The sequence below is a fragment of the Labeo rohita genome, chromosome 16, assembly GCF_022985175.1.
Source record: "Labeo rohita strain BAU-BD-2019 chromosome 16, IGBB_LRoh.1.0, whole genome shotgun sequence".
NCBI lineage: Eukaryota > Metazoa > Chordata > Actinopteri > Cypriniformes > Cyprinidae > Labeo > Labeo rohita.
The window spans coordinates 35,903,478-35,922,322 of record NC_066884.1 but is presented as its reverse complement, the minus strand read 5'-3'; the positions used below and the strand labels follow the sequence as shown (position 1 = coordinate 35,922,322).

The 18,845-nt window shown below is 35.4% G+C and overlaps 1 protein-coding gene across 1 annotated transcript in view; it reads left to right on the top strand.

The window, feature by feature from the left end:
* The window catches only part of lars2 (leucyl-tRNA synthetase 2, mitochondrial), a 97,311-nt gene that overhangs the window by 51,454 nt on the left and 27,012 nt on the right, over nt 1-18,845 (top strand). The window contains exons 8-12 of the mRNA XM_051132052.1: nt 4,954-5,061; nt 5,420-5,579; nt 6,318-6,422; nt 8,953-9,068; nt 9,153-9,436. Of these exons, the coding sequence (XP_050988009.1) occupies nt 4,954-5,061; nt 5,420-5,579; nt 6,318-6,422; nt 8,953-9,068; nt 9,153-9,436 (773 nt within the window). The remainder of the gene's footprint in view (nt 1-4,953; nt 5,062-5,419; nt 5,580-6,317; nt 6,423-8,952; nt 9,069-9,152; nt 9,437-18,845) is intronic.

Genomic DNA, 18,845 nt, shown 5'->3' with positions numbered 1-18,845 from the left:
TTTTATTACAAAACTCAAAATGGATGATGCCCAAAAAGGCCAGCATAGAACAATTAGTGTTCAATTTGACATGCCGTTCCAAATCTAATGAGACTGATGAATTTTGGCCAAACTTGTCAGAAGTTATAATATTTTACATATTTGGACCAGTAGGTGGTGCTGTGCTGAAACTACCTATGTGCCCTCAGGTCATGCTTGTTATAAGACATACCAAGTTTGGTCAGAATCTGCTAAAGCGTTGTGGAAATATTGCCTCTTATCCTTTTTTGCACAAACTTCAAATTCGTTAACACGCTTTATGAAAATGTTTTGGCAGCATGGTCTGAAGATGATCTGAGCCAGTTCTGTTGAAAATTAGACACTGTCTAGGAGGAGTTCAAAAAAGTAGCTATTTCAGAAACAGAAGAAAAAATAATTTTGCCCTTAGATCCTAGGTTCAAACGTTATTAGTAGAAATATTGCCGCCTTGGAATTGAGGTTGAGGTTCTATCTGACATTTTTGTCAAAATTTGAGTTATTCACATGTACGTATTCTATGACAACTTATTTACATTATGAGATTTTGCTTTTGTAAGCTGTGTACATTCTGGGCCTTTTTAGAAAACAAAAAGGGTTCTATCTACAGAAATCTATAGAACGCAAAAAATTTGAAGTTAAATATATCAAAAGTGCTCAGAATGCAGATGAAACCTTATAATTCCAAGTCAGTGATATGTACCAGTTTGGCATGTGGCGCTAGAGAGTTTGAGTTAGAGAATCCAAATTTGCTATGGTTAATGATGAGACTGTCGTCTATCTGTGTGCCAAACTTCATAACTTTCTCACAAGCGATTCTGTAAGATTCATAACAATACGTTAAACCATTTGAAAAATGCAGCATTTTACTACAAAATTCGAATGTACTCCGAATGTAACAAGATCACACTTACTTTTTTTTTTATTAAACTCTTCAGAAAATATAAACACAAATGTCAACATTTTTAAATCTTTTGACCAGTGGGAGGCGCTCTGCCCGGAACTACTCATGTGCCCTCAGGTCATGCTTGGTATAACACACACCAAGTTTGGTCTGATCCGCCAAAGCATTGTGAAGATATAGCCTCATGTCCATTTTGTGCAAATTTCATCAATTTCATTAAAGCGCTTTATGGAAATGATTTGGTATATCAAAAAGATTTTGAAAACTTGTTGCCAGAATTGTCTGAAAATGATGTGAGCCAGTTTTGGTGAAAATTGGATGGACAGTGTCTAGGATGAGTTAAAAAAAAAAAGTAGACATTTTAGAAAATTCAAAATTGTGAAAAATCTTTAATGTCAAAATTTAAGTTATTCACATATTCTTATTCTGTGACAACTTATTTACATTATGAGATTTGGCTTTTGTAAGCTGTGTATATTTTGGGCATTTTTAAAAAAACAAAAAGGGTTCTATCTACAGAAATCTATGTAATGCAAAAATTTTGAAGCTCAATATCTCAGAAGTGCTTGGAGTGTGGATGAAACCTTTTAATTCCAAGGTGGCGATATGTGCTAATTTGGCCTGTTGGTGGCGCTACAGAGTTTGAGTTAGAGACTCCAAATTTGCTATGGTTAATGATGAGACTGTCCTCTATCTGTGTGCCAAATTTCATAACAAGATTCATAACAATACGTTAAACCATTTGAAAGATGCAGCATTTTACTACAAAATTTGAAATTCTAATTAAAAATTCCAAACTCAAAATAGCTGACATTGATTCGGTATGCTACTCCAAATGTAGTGAGATCACTCTTTTCAAATTTCAAATCTTTTGACCAGTGGGAGGCGCTCTGCCTGAAACTACTCATGTGCTCTCAGGTCATGCTTGGTATAACACACACCAAGTTTGGTCTGGACCCGCTAAAGCATTGCAAAGATATCATGTCCATTTTGCACAAATTTCATCAAATTAATGCACTTTACGAAAATGTTTTAGTATATCAAAAAGCTTTTGAAAACTTTTTGCCAGCATTGATAATGATCTAACCAATTTTGGTGAAAATCGGACAAAGACAAAAGTTTGAAATTTTTTGCAAAATTGTGAAAAATCTTGACCCGTAGAAATGTAAATTTTGGTATGCATTTGACTTGGCATGAGCCAAGGAATCAGAGGAAAAAAGAATTTTGCTTCTAGACCTCACGGTTCAAAAGTTTGTCAATATCCAATATGCTGATATTTTATTACTAATTTACCCGATAGCCGACGCTGATATGATACCGACATGCCTTGTTGGACGGGGTGCAGTGAACGCATTAATAATTTCAACACAGTTTTCCATACTTAATCTAACCAAATTAGCATGTTAAATCAACAGTCCTAAAATAAACATAAATGCCATGTCAGGTTCTGTTCTACCTTTGCAGTGTAAAGATGGCTTTTGTTGACAGAATTTGGTTGGTAACAGTCTGTAGTGTGATTTATTGAAGTAATTTGTTAAATCTTATTTGACATAAAATCCCATAAGAGAATTTATAATATTTAATAAATAGGGTAATTATAATAATTGTCCCTTACAGTTTCTCCTGAAATCACTTCCAGTGGGGAAATATTACTCCTTAATGGAAAAGTATAGTTCTCCCTAGACATCAAAGTGGAAGAAAGCGTTTCAGCTGAAAGAATGACACTCATGACCTTTACACGTTTCAAAAATTGCTCGCATTGTCTTGTTCAGAACTCATTTTGTTGAGCGCTCTGCTCAAATGAGTTGAAGATTTGAATACAGTGATTGGAGCGCTCTTAAATGAGACAGCCACATCTCTACCCCCTTCCGCCTCTTCATGCAAGTGTGAAATTTCCTTCCTGCGAGCGCGTCCGAGTCGCTAATGAGTGGAGCGCTGAGGAAACAGACAACATTTGGGGCCCTTCAATTATTTTCTATTTGTTTTGCGCTCAGGGAACGAAGCCTCTTCTGAGTGAGACCGTTAATGGCTAGTGACAGAGAGGAGCGAGATGTCAAAACCCAACCGTTAGCTTTTCATATCCCATCTTTTCAGTGCTCAGCAGCCCAGCTGAGCCTTTTGGCCTGAACCTTCGTTATTATGCATAGCTTCCTCTTTTCCATCGTCCGCCTCATTCTTTCTCCCTCACCCCTAAGAGTTTCTTTTCTCAGCCTGAGTCTGTGTGTGTGTGTGCTGAGATTATGGGAAGTTTATAAGGTTTGCTTTAAGCCTCGTTCTTTACTCATAATGTGAAGGCAGTCACTTGTTTTATGCCAGTAAAAAAACAGTTGTGACTACATGACATCAGCATGGAGAGATCAAGAAAGTTTATATATTTGGAGAAAATTGTCCATTAGCATTCCCATTCATCTCAATGGTGATTGCACAGGACTCCCCATAAGTATGCATCCTGCGTAAAGCTTTGCTAAAGCTTTTTTTTTTGGGAGGGCGGGAGGGCTACTTTAAGACTGTTGTCGCTGGTTGTTTTCATGACTGCGGTTGAAGTGACCCCAATAACGTAATATTTATACCCTGCGATGCAAATTTTACAAGGGGAACCCCGCCAAAAAATCTTGCATTTTACCCCCCCAGAATATGATTTTTAATGGGGGACCCCCCTCAAAACATGATTGGGCTGCTTTTGGGATAGTTTTGAGTAGCAATTTGGCGGGTTTTGTTGTGAAAACCTGGCAACCCTGCTGCTAAATGATGTAGTCGCAGCATCTACAATCAGGGAATAACCTACTCACGCTAAACCATGACTGCTTAGGAGAGATTATTGCAAATAGTGACCACAAACGGTGCACTGCTGAACACTTTCCTGGATTGTAAAGAAAATCAGTGAGTCACTGAATTATTCACTCAACCAATTTATTTAAAACATTCATTCATTCAATAACGCCACTGCTGATGCTGTTCCTGATTTGGCTTTGTTTAAAAGCATTTTAGTTGGCAAACCAGAAATAGGTAATATATTTACTTGTACAAAAACGTTGGGGTTTGAATAACATTTTTTTTTATTCAACTAGGATGTATTACATTGTTTAAAAGTGACAGTAAAGACACATGTGACCCTGGACCACAAAACCAGTCATAAGGGTCAATTTTTTTAAATTGAGATTTATACATCGTCTGAAAGCTGAATAAATAAGCTTTCCACTGACGTATAGGGCAGTATTTTGCAGAGATACAACTATTTGAAAATCTGAAATCTGAGGGTGCAAAAAAATTCTAAATATTGAGATAAGTTTGTAGCAATGAATATTACTAATCAAAAATGAAGTTTTGATACATTTACGGTAGGAAATTTACAAAATATCTTCATGGAACATGATCTTTACTTAATATCCTAATACTTTTTGGCATAAAAGAAAAATCGATAATTTTGACCCATACAATGTATTGTTGGCTATTGCTACAAATATACCTGTGCTACTTAAGACTGGTTTTGTGGTCCAAGAATCCTGAAAAAAAGATGTATGATGTTTCAAAATGGATGATAATCAGAAATGTTTCTTCAGCAGCAAAAAAGATTTCCGAAGGATCATGTGACACTGAAGTCTGGAGTGTCGATGCTGAAAATTCAGCTTTGATCACAGGAATAAATTACATTTTACAATATGTACAGTTTAACTTTTTACTGTATCAAATAAATGCAGCCTTGTCGAACATAAGAGACTTTAAAAAAAATCTTAGCATACAATGGTAGTGTATATTTAGATAGTTTTGCTATTAAATAAATTTACTCACATCTAATATTATTTATATTATTTTACTATCTATCCGTATTTAATTTTTTTTTTTTTTTTTTTTTTTTTTTTTTTTTGTGGTTATAAATACAGAATTCTGTATTTCAGCCTTTTCTGGATGCTTTAAATAAATATATTTGCACATATATATATATATAATTTTTTTTTTTAATTGCTTGTTTCTTTTTTTGTTATTTAATTATGTATTCATTTGGTAGTTAATTAATACAGAATTCTGTCTTGCAGCCTCTTCTGGATGCCTTGGCGGATCTCCCCGAATGGTACGGAGTCAAAAGCATGCAGGCCAACTGGATTGGTGACTGCTCAGGCTGCTTTTTTAACCACATATTGAAGGTACTGAATGCTATGAAACACCCTTACAGCTCTTGTGCAGCCAGACAGGATTTGGCTTTTATCAGCTCCACAGCTCTTTCAGAGCTGTATTTACTGCTAACCGCTCTCACACAGCACTTTCTATGAAATGATGAATTTCCGTGCTGGCGTATGAGCGAGTGCATTTCATCAGGTTGGATTCGGAGCTTGGCTGCAGGCTGTGTACTGTGTGTACAGCTTTGTTTCTTCGAGTCTGTTGTGTTTTCTGTTGTGGGAGGACATTTGTGCTTATTAAAATCATCATTTGATTTCCAGCACAGAGAGTGTCCGTTTGCCAGAATCGGTATATCTGTTTCATCTCTGTTTCTCTGTTTGTCAGGTGGATGGTCGTGACTCAGGGGAGGTGTTGTCTGCATACACCTGTTCTCCAGAAGCCGTGTTCGGAGCGGCCTATGTCTCAGTCCTGCCCTCCCACCGGCTGTTGCACGGCTCCAGTGCCCTCAAAACAGCTCTGCTCAGAGCCCTGAGACCCGGCACAAGTGAGAAACACACACACAATCACAAACACTCCTGAAGGCACAGATATTAGATGATTAAGAAGTAATTCTCTCAGGAACATCTCCTTTGGAGACTAAAGGAGTTCTGTAGGGTTTAATAGTGAAACATATTCCATCAGCACTTTTAAAGCTTTATTAGTGGTGCACCAAATTAATTTTTTTTTTTTTTACAAATACTGAAATTGAAATTAAAGTTTTCCAAAACTATAACTGAAAATTGTTTATTTAATAATCAAGTAATTAATCAGATGTATTTAATCATCAGTGCTCAGAAATTATTTACATTTTAAAATAGATTCAAAATAGAACACAATTAATTTAAATTGTAGTATTATTTAACAATATTACATTCTGCTGTGTTTAAAAAAAGAAAAAACTGCCTCAAATTTGAAAATTGCTGTTTTAGATGAAATTTTTGAACTGCTGAAATTTCGTTGCATCACCAGCTTATATTTAATAAAGTTATATACATGAAGAATGCAAAGTGACAGTAAGGAATGACTGCATACATGTAATGATGATCTACAAAAGCATTTAAATACTGTTTTTGTGGTGTGTAGGTGTGGTTGCCAGTTGTTGATTTTGTAGTCACGCACCAAACTGTGAAATAACTGTGGAGCCCAAAGGCTTTGGAAGAGGACAGATTTCTGCTAATGAGATATTAGATTTAGCCTTAGTTACCAGTGCTGGTTGATAGACCTTTGACCTCTGTATGCACAGATAGCCTGACTGAAGTTACGGCACTCAACGTGTTTACCGGCCGCGAGGTTCCAGTGGTGATCTCCGGAAAGAATGAGTTTGATGGACATCTGGACACTGTAATAGGTGAGAAGATGCTTCTTTGTGTGTGTGTGTGTGTGTGTGTGTGTGTGTGTGTGTGCATGTGAAGAGAGTATTTCAGTCTTTAGTTCAGAATGCATTTGGGTTTTATCCAGCAGAGACAGCAGTGTCATTACATTGTGTGTGTGTGTATGTGTTTGAATTCCTTAAGGAGAATCTACAGTGTATGCATCAGGGATGTTTATGAAGTTCACCGCTCTAGTTATTTTCCAGTGTTTTACGCATATACTATAGACACCTCATTAAACAATTTCCCAGCATGCTGTACTCCAGCATCAAGGATTTCTGTAAGAGCTCTTCAGCCTCTTCTGTGCATTTGTCATTGCATGTACAGTTGCCCCAAAAAATATTTAGACACTTCTAACTTTAAAGTCAATGACATGATGCTCATTAAAATGTTTAATTCATACAATGAATACACTCAGGAAAATATTTTTAAATTCTGAAATATAGAAAGCTTGGTAACAGTTTAGGGAGCAATTCTCACTATTACCTAGTTGCTTATTATTATGCATATTAATAGCATATTGGCCGTTTTTAGTACGTACAAAGCACATATTTATGCCTTATTCTGACCATATTTTAGATCACTTAATCCTTAAAGGGGTCATTGGATTCAAAGTTCACTTTTACATGTTGTTTGAACATTAATGTGTGTTGGCAGTGTACGTACAAATCTACCCTATAATGATAAAAATCCATGCAGTGGTTTTTAATTAATCTGTAAAAATAATATCCTCTTTTTCAAATCGAGCCATTCTCAGATGCCTGTCGGTGTGCCGTCACACCCACAAAGGCCGCTCCCACGAGTTGATTGACATGAGCTCTTACCTTAGACCCGCCCTAAATCAGCTGTAACAGTCCGACCTCCATTGTTTCGATGCCGGAGCAGGGATGTAAGTTAGACAAGAATATCTCTGATTGAGCGATTGAGGTGTTGTGTTGCTGGATGTAATAATGAACATAGTGGTCGTCATTTACTCCCGACATCTGAGCTGCTGAACATGCAGTGGATTACATTTGTTTGTGAAGGGAATGCGCCTCCCGATCTACATAAATGCGTCTATGTTCGCACAAATCATTCATGATCCAGCTTCACCTACAGCAGAAGTGAGTATAAGGGTTTTTTTTTATGAATCTCCGCAATCACCTTTTCTAATAACATGCTAGTTAGCAAGTTTAGCGGCTAAATGCGGCTAAAATAAAAAGGCTCGTCACTCCACAGAGAGAAGAGAGGGGCGGGGCGAGCAGAGCTCATTTGTATTTAAATGAACAATCCATCAGAATGGGATGATTTTTGCAGAGCTGATTTTGGCAAGGTAAAAAGGGCATTGTTTTACACAACCATTGAGAATTTTTATCCAAAGTATATATTATAGACTTTTCATTAAAACCCTAAAGAATCATATCAACTTGTGGAAAATGGGCATCCGATGACCCCTTTAAACCTCAAACCTAACTACCTTACTAACTATTAATAAGCAGCAGATTAGGAGTTTATTGAAGCAAAAGTTGTAGTTAATAGTTAGTTAGTAGTGAGAATTGGACCTTAAAATAAAGTCTCAATAAAATCCTAAAAATCTTATTCATATTTGAAAGCAAGGTAGTTCAGTATTGTTTATTTGAAATGATTTTGTTTCACAGATAAGACAACCAAACCAAAACAATATTACACCAAACAATAATAAGCCAATATAACATAAACCAAATAATATTTTGAAATGTATAAATATTTTATACATATATGCATACAAATATTTGTTAATTTGATGTTTTTATGACATTGCAAGAATAGTTAAAATAAACAAACAAAAAAAAAATTACAAATAAGAAAAATAATAAAAATGATAATAAATCATGATATTTATTTACTCAGACAAATATATATATATATATATATATATATATATATATATATATATATATATATATATATATATATGTATTTACTTATGTATTCACATCCTAATCATTAAATATATGTTTTTTATGGTTACACTGCTTGACATTTTAGAGTCATTGTATAAGAAATTGTTTGTTGTATAAATTGTACATTTTCAGAAAAAAGTTGTGAGACCAATATGAATGCAAAGAATGTTTTTACTAACTTGACACATTCATTTTGGCCCATGAATTCTATTGCATTAGATAAAAAATATTAAACCAAATGATGCATGCAAACTTGTTTTTACACTTGGTCACCTTTATGCATTTTCTCTGATCGGATAGCTGAGATTGAATATATATACATTTTGCGGAGACACATTTATGTGGCCAGTAGTGTATGGAAATTTTACCAAATCAGATTGCTAAAGTATCAGATTTGTAAAGTAAAAATGTATGAAGTGACCCTTAATACCTTTATAAGTGACCCTTAGATGGAGGAGTCAGTTCTCCTTAGGATCACACAGATGTCCTGGAGAGTCACTTGGTTTTATAACCAAGTCAGAGATTTTTACATTTAACATTATATATTCTTTAAAACAACTCTCTTGGTTTTTATTCTTTATAACAGGCATCCCAGATTGCAGCGAGGAGGATGCTGAGTTGGCTCAGTCTCTGGGTTTGAGCTGGAGCTCTGTTCTGAAGACGGAAGAAGACGGAACGCAGACTCTACTAAACTCAGATGAGGTAAACTCATCATCACATTTAAACATGAGAGGAGAGCTTAACCAGCTAAACAGTTACACATCGTGATCATCTCATCCTCTGTAGTTCACAGGGCAAAGCCGGGAAGAAGCTTTTAACTCTGTTACCCAGAAAGCCCGGGAGAGGAATGCTGGTGGATACCTCACTAGTACCAAGTTACGTGATTGGCTAATCTCGAGACAGCGCTACTGGGGCACACCCATTCCCATAGTGCACTGCGGCGCATGCGGGCCTGTGCCAGTTCCAGAGGAGAAGCTGCCGGTCCTGCTACCTAAAGTACCGTCCCTCACAGGGAAAGGGGCGTCGCCCTTAAAGACTGCACAGGATTGGCTGAGATGCCAGTGTCCGAGGTGAGTGCAAGAGTTAGACAAACATTCTCCTAGGACAGTCATACAAATATGTAATTAGGTTATAAAGGAATATAATTGTATTTAGATATTATAGAAGGTCATAAGGTCATTTGGCGGTTTTGTTTTGTATTTGTTTTGGCTTTGATTTTCGTTTTTTGCATTGCTTTTTTTGTAAAGAGTAACTCTTTACAAAAAGGTTCCATTTGTTAACATCAGTTAACGTGAACTAACAATAAAAAATACTTCTGCATCAGTTATTAATCTTAGTTCAGGTTATTTTAAATATTTAGCAATACATTATAAAAATCAAAACCTGAATCTGTTAATATGATTAACTGGAGCTAACATGAACAAACAATCAACAGTTCTATTTTGATTAACTACCGTTAACAGAGATGAATAAAAACAGTAACAGATGTGTTGCTATTGGTTTGTTAGTTGTTTGTTAGTTTTACTGTTTTTAATGAATTTTACCACATTACCATTTTTTGTTTTGTTTTGGGTTTTTTTTGTTTTTCTTTATTAATTTGTTTTTTTTGTTCTTTTTTTTGCTTTATTGATTTAATTGTGTTTTGTTTCTGTTTGTTTTTATTTGTACCTTTTTGCTTTTTTGTTCGTTTGACTTGTTTTGTTTTGCTTTAGTTTTTGTTTTGCTTTTTTGTTTTTCCCTTTGCCTAGTTCAGTTTTGTTTTTTGTTTCATTGTATTTTGTTTTTGTAGTTGTTTGGTTTTGTTTTTATTTATTTATTTATTTTTTTTTTTTTAGCTTTTCTAGTTTCTAGTTGTTGTTTTTTTTTTTTTGTTGCTTTGCTTTGCTTTGCCCTCCTTGTCTTGGCTCGGTTTAGTTTTTTGTTTTGTTGTATTGTTGTGTTTGTGCTTTGGCTTTGGCTTTGGCTTTGGTTGTTTGTTTTGTTTTGCTTTTGTTTGTTTTGTATAGTCTTTGCTTTGCTTTTTTTTTTTTTTGTTTTTTTTTTTTTTTTTTTTTTTTGCCTTGCTTTGCTTTGTGTTGTCATTTTTTTGTTTTGAATTGATAGAGACAGTAACAACAGTATATACTTAGATTACATCCTGCATAGAACCTGCCGTATGAGCACAAATGAGCTGTCTGGAGCATATGCACTGATCACTAGGCCTTTTCTCAGAGGAAATTTTTCCTCAGATTTAGAGGTCAGACATTTTGGTTTCTTTGAGTCGGGAGTATAAATTGAACTCTGAGAAAATCAAAAGTGTTTGATAAGAGTTTCATCTGGTGGCATTGTAATATAAGTGGAATCATTTTCTTCCATTATCTGAGTCTTTGTACTCCCACTCTGTCATGTGAAATAATGGCAGACTCGACCAGAACTCATTGTCTCAGATCTCATCAAAACAGAGCCAAGTTCAGACCCAGCCAGACTAAAGTGGCTTGTTTCTGGGAGCTCTTGTCCCCCAGAGGCTACAGGGATCATTACCACTGAGTCATGAGGTGGTGAAGATGTGCGCACAGATAGCACCTCCTCACTGTGAAGGGTATTAATAGACCCTTTCTGGCCATGAAGCGCGCTAATGCTGGCAGAGCCGTTCAAAGCTGATGACATTTTCACGAAAATCCTCTGTCGGATAGACACATGAATGGTGAGACAAACGCATCTTAGCGGGCTGATTTCATGCATTTGTAAAATATCCACTTACATACCCACTTTGTAAAATACCCACTTACATAGATAGAAAATACATAGACAGAAATGTGGATTAGTAGAGGTCAAATATTATGGGTTTTTAGTGGCCAATGCCAGTATCTGGAAAGCAGGCTGGCAGATGGCTAATTTAATGCCGATATTTATAATGTTCAGTGGCAATCCAGATTTTTTAAAAGAGGCCAAAATGTGCATTTGGGGACCAAATTTGAATTGAAGTGAACATAAGAGCTAATACTAATTGCTTTCTTAAAGGAGAAGTCCATTCCAGAACAACAATTTACAGATAATGTACTCATCCTCTTGTCATCCAAAATGTTCACGTCTTTCTTTCTTCAGTCGTAAAGAAATTGTTTTTTGAGGAAAACATTTCAGCATGTTTCTCCATATAATGGACTGATATGGTGCCCCAAGTTTTAAACTTCCAAAATGTAGTTTAAATGCGACTTCAAACGATCCTAAATGCGGTTGTAAACAATCCCAGCCGAGGAAGAAGGGTCTTGTCTTACTCTGCCTGAACTTTTTTTTTTAATTTCTGGTTCATGGTTAGGGTATGTCGAAAAACTGCCATCTCATGTGCTCCCTCAACTTCAGAATCATCCTGTATCGCTGTTTTACCTTTTTTGTTAAGGGTGTTTGATCTTCTTTGCATGTTCAGACTGGGTCAGTGCTTCTGCAGTGATGTAGGATGGTTTCGAATTGAATTTTGAAGTTGAAGGAGAAAATACGATTGGAGTTTTTTTGGACATACCCTAACTGTCTTGAGTCAGAATACACAGAGTTCAGGCAGAGCAAGACAAGACGAGCGTTTGAGATTAAAAAGTATTTAAATTGTGTGTGTGTGTTTTTTTTTTTTTTTAATGAAAATAGTATAGATTGGTAACATCTGCCATTTATCGGTTATCAGCCAAAATATGAGAATAATTATGATCTTATTGAAATTAGTCACATTTTTATATCAGTTCATCCTTACTCACATTGCACTGGAAATGTTTTGTCCAATCAGATGCTTTCTGAATGAGAATGTCCCTCCCCCTAAATTATAATTATCTGAATGTATGTCTTAACATGAAGAAATGTTAATGTTTCATCATGAATCTAATAGCAAATGTATTGGACTACATTTTTATTAATTCAAAATTGTATTTAATTTATTAACTCCGGTTACGAGCTGTCAGGAGTGCTGTTAACTAATTAAAAAACTAATGGTCTTACAAATGGTACAGTAAAACAATGAATACAGAGCAAAAACGTTATATATTTATACAGACAAGACAGCAGAATAAAGGCCTTTAAATGTCTGAACCTTTATGAATTATGGACCAAGCTCCTGCGTGTTTTGTTCTGCTGTATGGCCTTAGCTGCCTTCAGAAATTTGAAGAAGTGATTGAAATTATGTGTTAATGAGTTGCAGGTCTGATGAAATACTGCAACAGCTGTAGAAATTAGGGCAGGTGCTTTGGTGTGTTGCATCAGAACTATTGTGGTAGTGGACTTGAATCTGGATGCTCTTAATAAAGTTTTAGCAGTTTTTTGAGATTTAAAGAACTTAGTTCAGTTCTCTTCAAGTATTTAAACTTTTCAAGGTGTAACTTAAGTCTTTGTAATGGAGAATACAGCCCAAAACATATAGACCAATTATAGGTTTGTAAACATTTGGGATGCGTGCGCATCATGTTTGCAGAAAACCCCGGAGAGATAGCCTTTACGGGCTAGAGAATTACACCGATACAGTACAAAATAGTTACATTTAAAAGAAGATTATAGATTACATTGGTTAGATGTCATTTTCATAGTCTCCACATATTATAAGAGCTTGTCACCCAGTGATAAGCACTGTTATTCAACGAAATTGATGTTAAATGGGATAGAAACAGATCCGAAACAGGGATGATGTTTTTGTGGGTGGAGCCTATCTGGTGGCAGAAAATGATGGTTTTCAAGTGGCAGTCTATGGAGCCATGGAGTAAAAGAATAAAAAAAAAAGGTAGATTTAATTTTATATTTCAAAATTCTGACTTTGTCAGCGCCAATAGCCTCGTGGTTGGCGCATCGACATATAGCGCAGCTGCGCTCATGGTGACACGAGTTCGATTCCCGTTTCGAGGTCCTTTGCCACTCCCACTCCCCTCTCTCCTCCCAGCTCTTTCCTGTCATCTCTCTACCGTCCTATCACAATAAAAGGCATAAAAAGCCCAAAAAATAAGTAAAAAAAAAAATTCTGACTTCCTTGATTATATCTCACAATTCTAATAAGAAAAAACAACTCGTCATTCTCTCATTTCCCCTCGGCTCAGAATAATCTGCCTTTTTTTCCTTAGAATTGACCAACTATTTTTGAGTTAAATCGAGTTATAAAGTCAGAACTAGGAGATATAAACTTGCATTTGCAAGAAAAAGTCAGAATTGTGAGATAAAATAAATAAATGTTATGTAAAAATGTTAATAGTAATAGGTTTAGGGGTCATCAGATGCTAAGTTCACTTTTTCATGTTGTTTGAACATTAATGTGTGTTGGCAGTGTGTGTACAAATCTACCCTATAATGATAAAAATCCATGCAGTGGTTTTTAATTAATCTGTAAAAATAATATCCCCTTTTTCAAATCGAGCCGTTCTCAGATGCCTGTCGTTGTGCCGTCACACCCACAGAGGCCGCTCCCACGATAGTTGATTGACATGAGCGTCTTACCTCAGATCAGCTGTCAACAGTCCAGTAACTTTCCTTGTTTCGATGCGGGAGCAGGGATGTAAGTTAGACAAGAATATCTCCGTTTGAGCGATTGAGGTGTTGTGTTGCTGGATGTAATAATGAACATAGTGGTCGTCATTCACTCCTGACATCTGAGCAGCTGAAGATGCACTAGATTACATTTGTTTGCGAATGGAATGCGCCTCCTGATCTACATATATCAGTCTATGTTCGCGCGAATCATTCATGATCCAGCTGCACTTACAGCAGAAGTGTGTATAGGCGTTTTTTTATGAATCTTTGCGATCGCCTTTCCTTATAACATGGTAGTTAGGAAGTTTAGCGGCTAAACGCGGCTAAATGTGGCTAAAGTAAACAAGATCGTCACTCCACAGAGAGAAGAGAGGGGCGGGGTGAGCAGAGCTCATTTGCATTTAAAGGAACAACCCCTCAGAATGAGATGATTTTTGCTGAGCTCATTTTGACAAGGTAAAAAGGGTGTTGTTTTACAAAACCATTGAGAATTTTTACTCAAAGTATATTAGAGACTTTTTATTAAGACCCTAAAGAATCGTATCAACTTGTGGAAAATGGGCATCCGGTGACCCCTTGAAATAATATTTCATGCTCTAACTGTAGGGCTAATACAATACGTCCCCAACGAACAGCATATGTGAATATTATGTAGACCTAATTGTTTAAAACAAATTTATGCTTTAAAAGTAGAGTAATCATAGCAGTTTTCATTAGTGATCGACCGATATTTATTTTTTTTTTTTTATAACCGATACCAATACCGATTATTTGCATAATTATGTGTCCAATAACCGACATGCAGAACTGATATTTATTTACTGTTATAAAGTAAATCAGTAACTGAGTGAAGTAAGTCCATACTTCACTTTGGTTTTTCCTCCTTTAAGTCATCTTAAGAAGTGTTAAGTTTAATCTTCATATTACAACAATAAAAACATTTTATGTATAGAACGCATCAGCTGCAACACTAATAAGCAAAATAAATGTAGAATGTTTCAAATGGAGAAAATTAATAAAGAACAGGAGTCATATCAACACATAAAACATCGTATTTTATTGTATTTCTCAACTGGTATATCAGAATTACTAATATTGTTTTCGTCATTCTATTCTGAAATGGCTGCCGACAGCGCGGTTTATCTATGCATTTACATAAAAGTATACTCAAACTGTGATTGCTGGCGAAGATAATAAATAATTTCCATAGAGTTGTATATATTTAGAAGTGTATTAGAAAAATAATGGTTTTATAGTAAATGTTAATATAATTGAGGGTGTTTTAAACAAGCAAATCTTGTTCAAAGTTACATGTGGTGGCCGTCAGAGCATCAGCCTGGGGAGTGAACAGCAAAATGAAAGCAACTTCAGGAGACGAATGATGAGCATGACAACAGAGAGAGAATTAAATTCAGTGCTTTTATTTTCAACATGTGCTCATTCATGGCTGCATTATTTAATTCAGGCAAAGTTATGTTTATTGGAACAGGACTTGACGGATTATCTTACGTGACTGTGAGTTCGAGCTATTTCTTATGACGGTTTAAGCCTGTACGTGACTCAGACTTCACGAGGCTAATGATGAGCATATAGACAAAAGAGAGAGAATTAAATTCAACGAAATTCTTTCGTTTCCAACATGTGCTTATTCATACCTGTATATTATTTAATTCAAGCAAAGTTATGTTTGTTGGGACAGGACTTGACGAATTATTTTACGTGACTAAGTTTGTCTCTATTTCTTAGAGCTAAGCTGCATTAATGGCTGTTATATTAAATAAAGTTTACTAATTACAGCACAGCAAGAAAGTAGACTATGCTTTACCTTTGCACGCCGTTGTTGTCGGGTCTCCCCTCAATTCTCAAAACATCCACAAGATGGCGGCGTTTATCGGTGAATCCGATATTACAATACCGATAACCGATTATGGTAAAAATGCTTAAATATCGGGAAAAATATCGGCAAATCAATATATCGGTTGATCTCTAGTTTTTATCCATAGCACATACGTTTAAATGTCTGCGTTTAACCTGAAATGGCATCTTTGACGACAGAATTCTATAAAATGATTTGCATTCCGACTTTCATATCAAAAAAAATGTTTTCTCTTATTCCATGGATTTTGCCCGTTTACCTCCACTTGTTACCAGTGTTTTTCTGCAACCGCTATGCGTGTGCAGCTGCAAGTGATGTAACTGTGACGTCTACTTCAAATTGGTCTATAAAAAACACTTTTATATAATTCTATACATTTATACATTAATATTAGTTCATGCTATCATGAATTATCAATGAACAATAATTTACAAATTTTGGTTACTATTGATTTATAAATGTTCTGTTGTTAGTTGTTATGAACTAGAAACTTCAACAACATTTTGCAAATTTAAAAAAAAAAATTCCAGATCTTTTAAAACATACTACGATCTCACCGCTGCCATCAGTTCAGTCTTGCAAAGTTAAAGTTAATTAGTGTGAAGTCTGTCATGTGTATAATAACTTGTAGAATTACGGGGTTGGATTCAGACGGTGAAGTTTTTGTGTTCCTGTGTTGACGAGGAGAGCGGATCATCTCTTATCTGTGAGGCCTCGAAGAAAATCACCTCAGTTCTTTAAATGATCGCCTACATTGAGTGAAGTGGCGGCGGAGAGAGAAAGACACGGAAACCAGATAAAGAGAGAGATGGTGCTTATCTGCCTCGTCCTTGAGGAAAAGAGGAGTCATTTCCTGAGCTGTGATATTGTCTCTGGCTTTGCTGTTAGAAGTTTAATTGAAATCTGAGGATAAAAAACAGAGAAAGTCTCACAGCTGGATTTTAGTGCCGATTATGTGTTCGAATGTTTGTTGTGGGACACTAACACACATAGAAATGCACAACAAAACAACACTCGCTTTCAACCCAGCCTCAATGAAAAAATGTCCCTGTGGTGACATTTCTGCAAAATGTTCTTTGTTATTTTGTGGCTGTCTGCACCAGCCACGCATACGCACTACTAAATATTTTTGCATTGCACCATTAAACTTAGTAACTCTAAATATAAACTAAATATTTACAGAAGCCTCTGACCAGGAGTAATAATTTGAACAAACAGCAGATTGATTGAATTGTGTCAGTAAACTGGCAGACTTCAGTGCTTTAGACATAAATGATGATCTTGACATTTACACTCATTTACATGTTTAGAGACAGAACGTTATGTGAATAAATGCTACTTCTCAGCAACTTTTACTTTGAATTTGAAGGATGCTATTGGTCATTTTACACAACTACAAATTGCTTTATAGAGAGCTTTACTTCAAGAACAAATGGTGCAAACAAATACAGAATTAGTTTCAAACTGGCTAGTAGATGCAAAGCCTCCAGTATGGACTTTATATTACAGTTTAAATGAGAGCTAATGAATGGCTGGTGCAACACTACGTTGGTGTGTGTTACACTTCAAAATACCAAGAGTGTATGGATCACTTAATGTAGTTTCGTTTTTTAATTAGTACCCTAGGAAATTGTGTTTTCAGATCTAAAATTCTCTCTCAGGTCCTCTCTTTATTAAAAAATGACACTCAACATACCACAATAACAAACTTACTAGAGCAGATGCGTTCACTTGCTATCGAGTCTTTGTCATGCGACCACTAAACAGTGCCGTGAGATCCAGTGTGAAGCCCTTTAATTCATCAAAGAACACAAATAAGCAAGATGAAACAGCGCTGACAAACAGGAGAAACACTGTGCGCAACAATACAGTCAGGAATCGTCATCATTTACCATAGATTTACTGTAGTAGCACTAACTGCGCAGTGGTATTGTGTCAGAAAATTGAGTACTTGTGTCACATTTTACTATAGAATGTAATTACAGTATTTTTCTGTGATTAAGCTATAGCATTTATGCATTTATACTAAATGTATTTAGTGTACTGTTTTTCATACAAATACCATATTACATTTTTACCATGGTATTGAGGTGCTATATTTGTGGTTTTAACTGTTATTATCATGAACTAAATGTATGCCACTATGGAAGACCAATGGTTAATTAAAAAAAAAAAAAAAAAAAACTCAAACAGTCAGAATATTTACATTTCATCATATAAAAATGAGGTTGCTACAATTTTTACAGATATTTCTGATTTTGATTGTGAACATAAATCTACATCTGTATCCCAGCTCAAGATACTATTAAATGTGTATTACTAAGAGACAAAAAAATTTATATCATTATTACTGTTATTATTAATATTATCATCAAAAATATTTATAGACATTTATGTTAACCCTAAAACAGAACGCAGTGGAGTTAAAAATTCAAAATACAGGTAAACCACCTGTAAAAAAAAGAAAAGAAAAGAACGAACATTGCTTCATATTAATATAGTTTTTTTTTTTCAGTGTACATCTGAATGTAACAGATTATTAAAAAATGTAGGGCGGGGACTTGGTTCTATGCATTGGTTGTTGATTGGATGTTGAGATGTGGGTGTGACTCTTAACAGTGGCGGCAGATGAAAGGCGGGGTTTAAGCAGACTAAATCTGTTGTTTTCACCAGAATATCCCATTTTGATATTATGATTAAATATAAAATACATAAAATAAATGCACAGAAGTAGTATTCATATTAGGATCTATAACATGTCGTTTAATGCCAACTTTATAGGAATAGTTGATGAATTTGTTTTCGTTATGGAAACAGATTTTGAGAAATTAAGCATTCCATTATTTGCTCAACAATGGATCCTCTGCAGTGAATGGGTGCCGTCAGAATGAGAGTCCAAACAGCTGATAAAAAGGTCACAATAATCTACACCACTTGAGTCCATCAATTAATGTTGTGAAGCCAAAAGCTATTTTTTATATATAAGAAACAAATGGTGTTTTTAAATTAAACTGTTGCTTTTGGCCAAAATATAAGTTCATAATCCATAATGTTGCTTCCTGTAGGGAAAAAGCCCATCTCCTGTTGTCTTCTCACACAGTTTGAACTAATTTGCACTGTTTTCAATTAAAAAC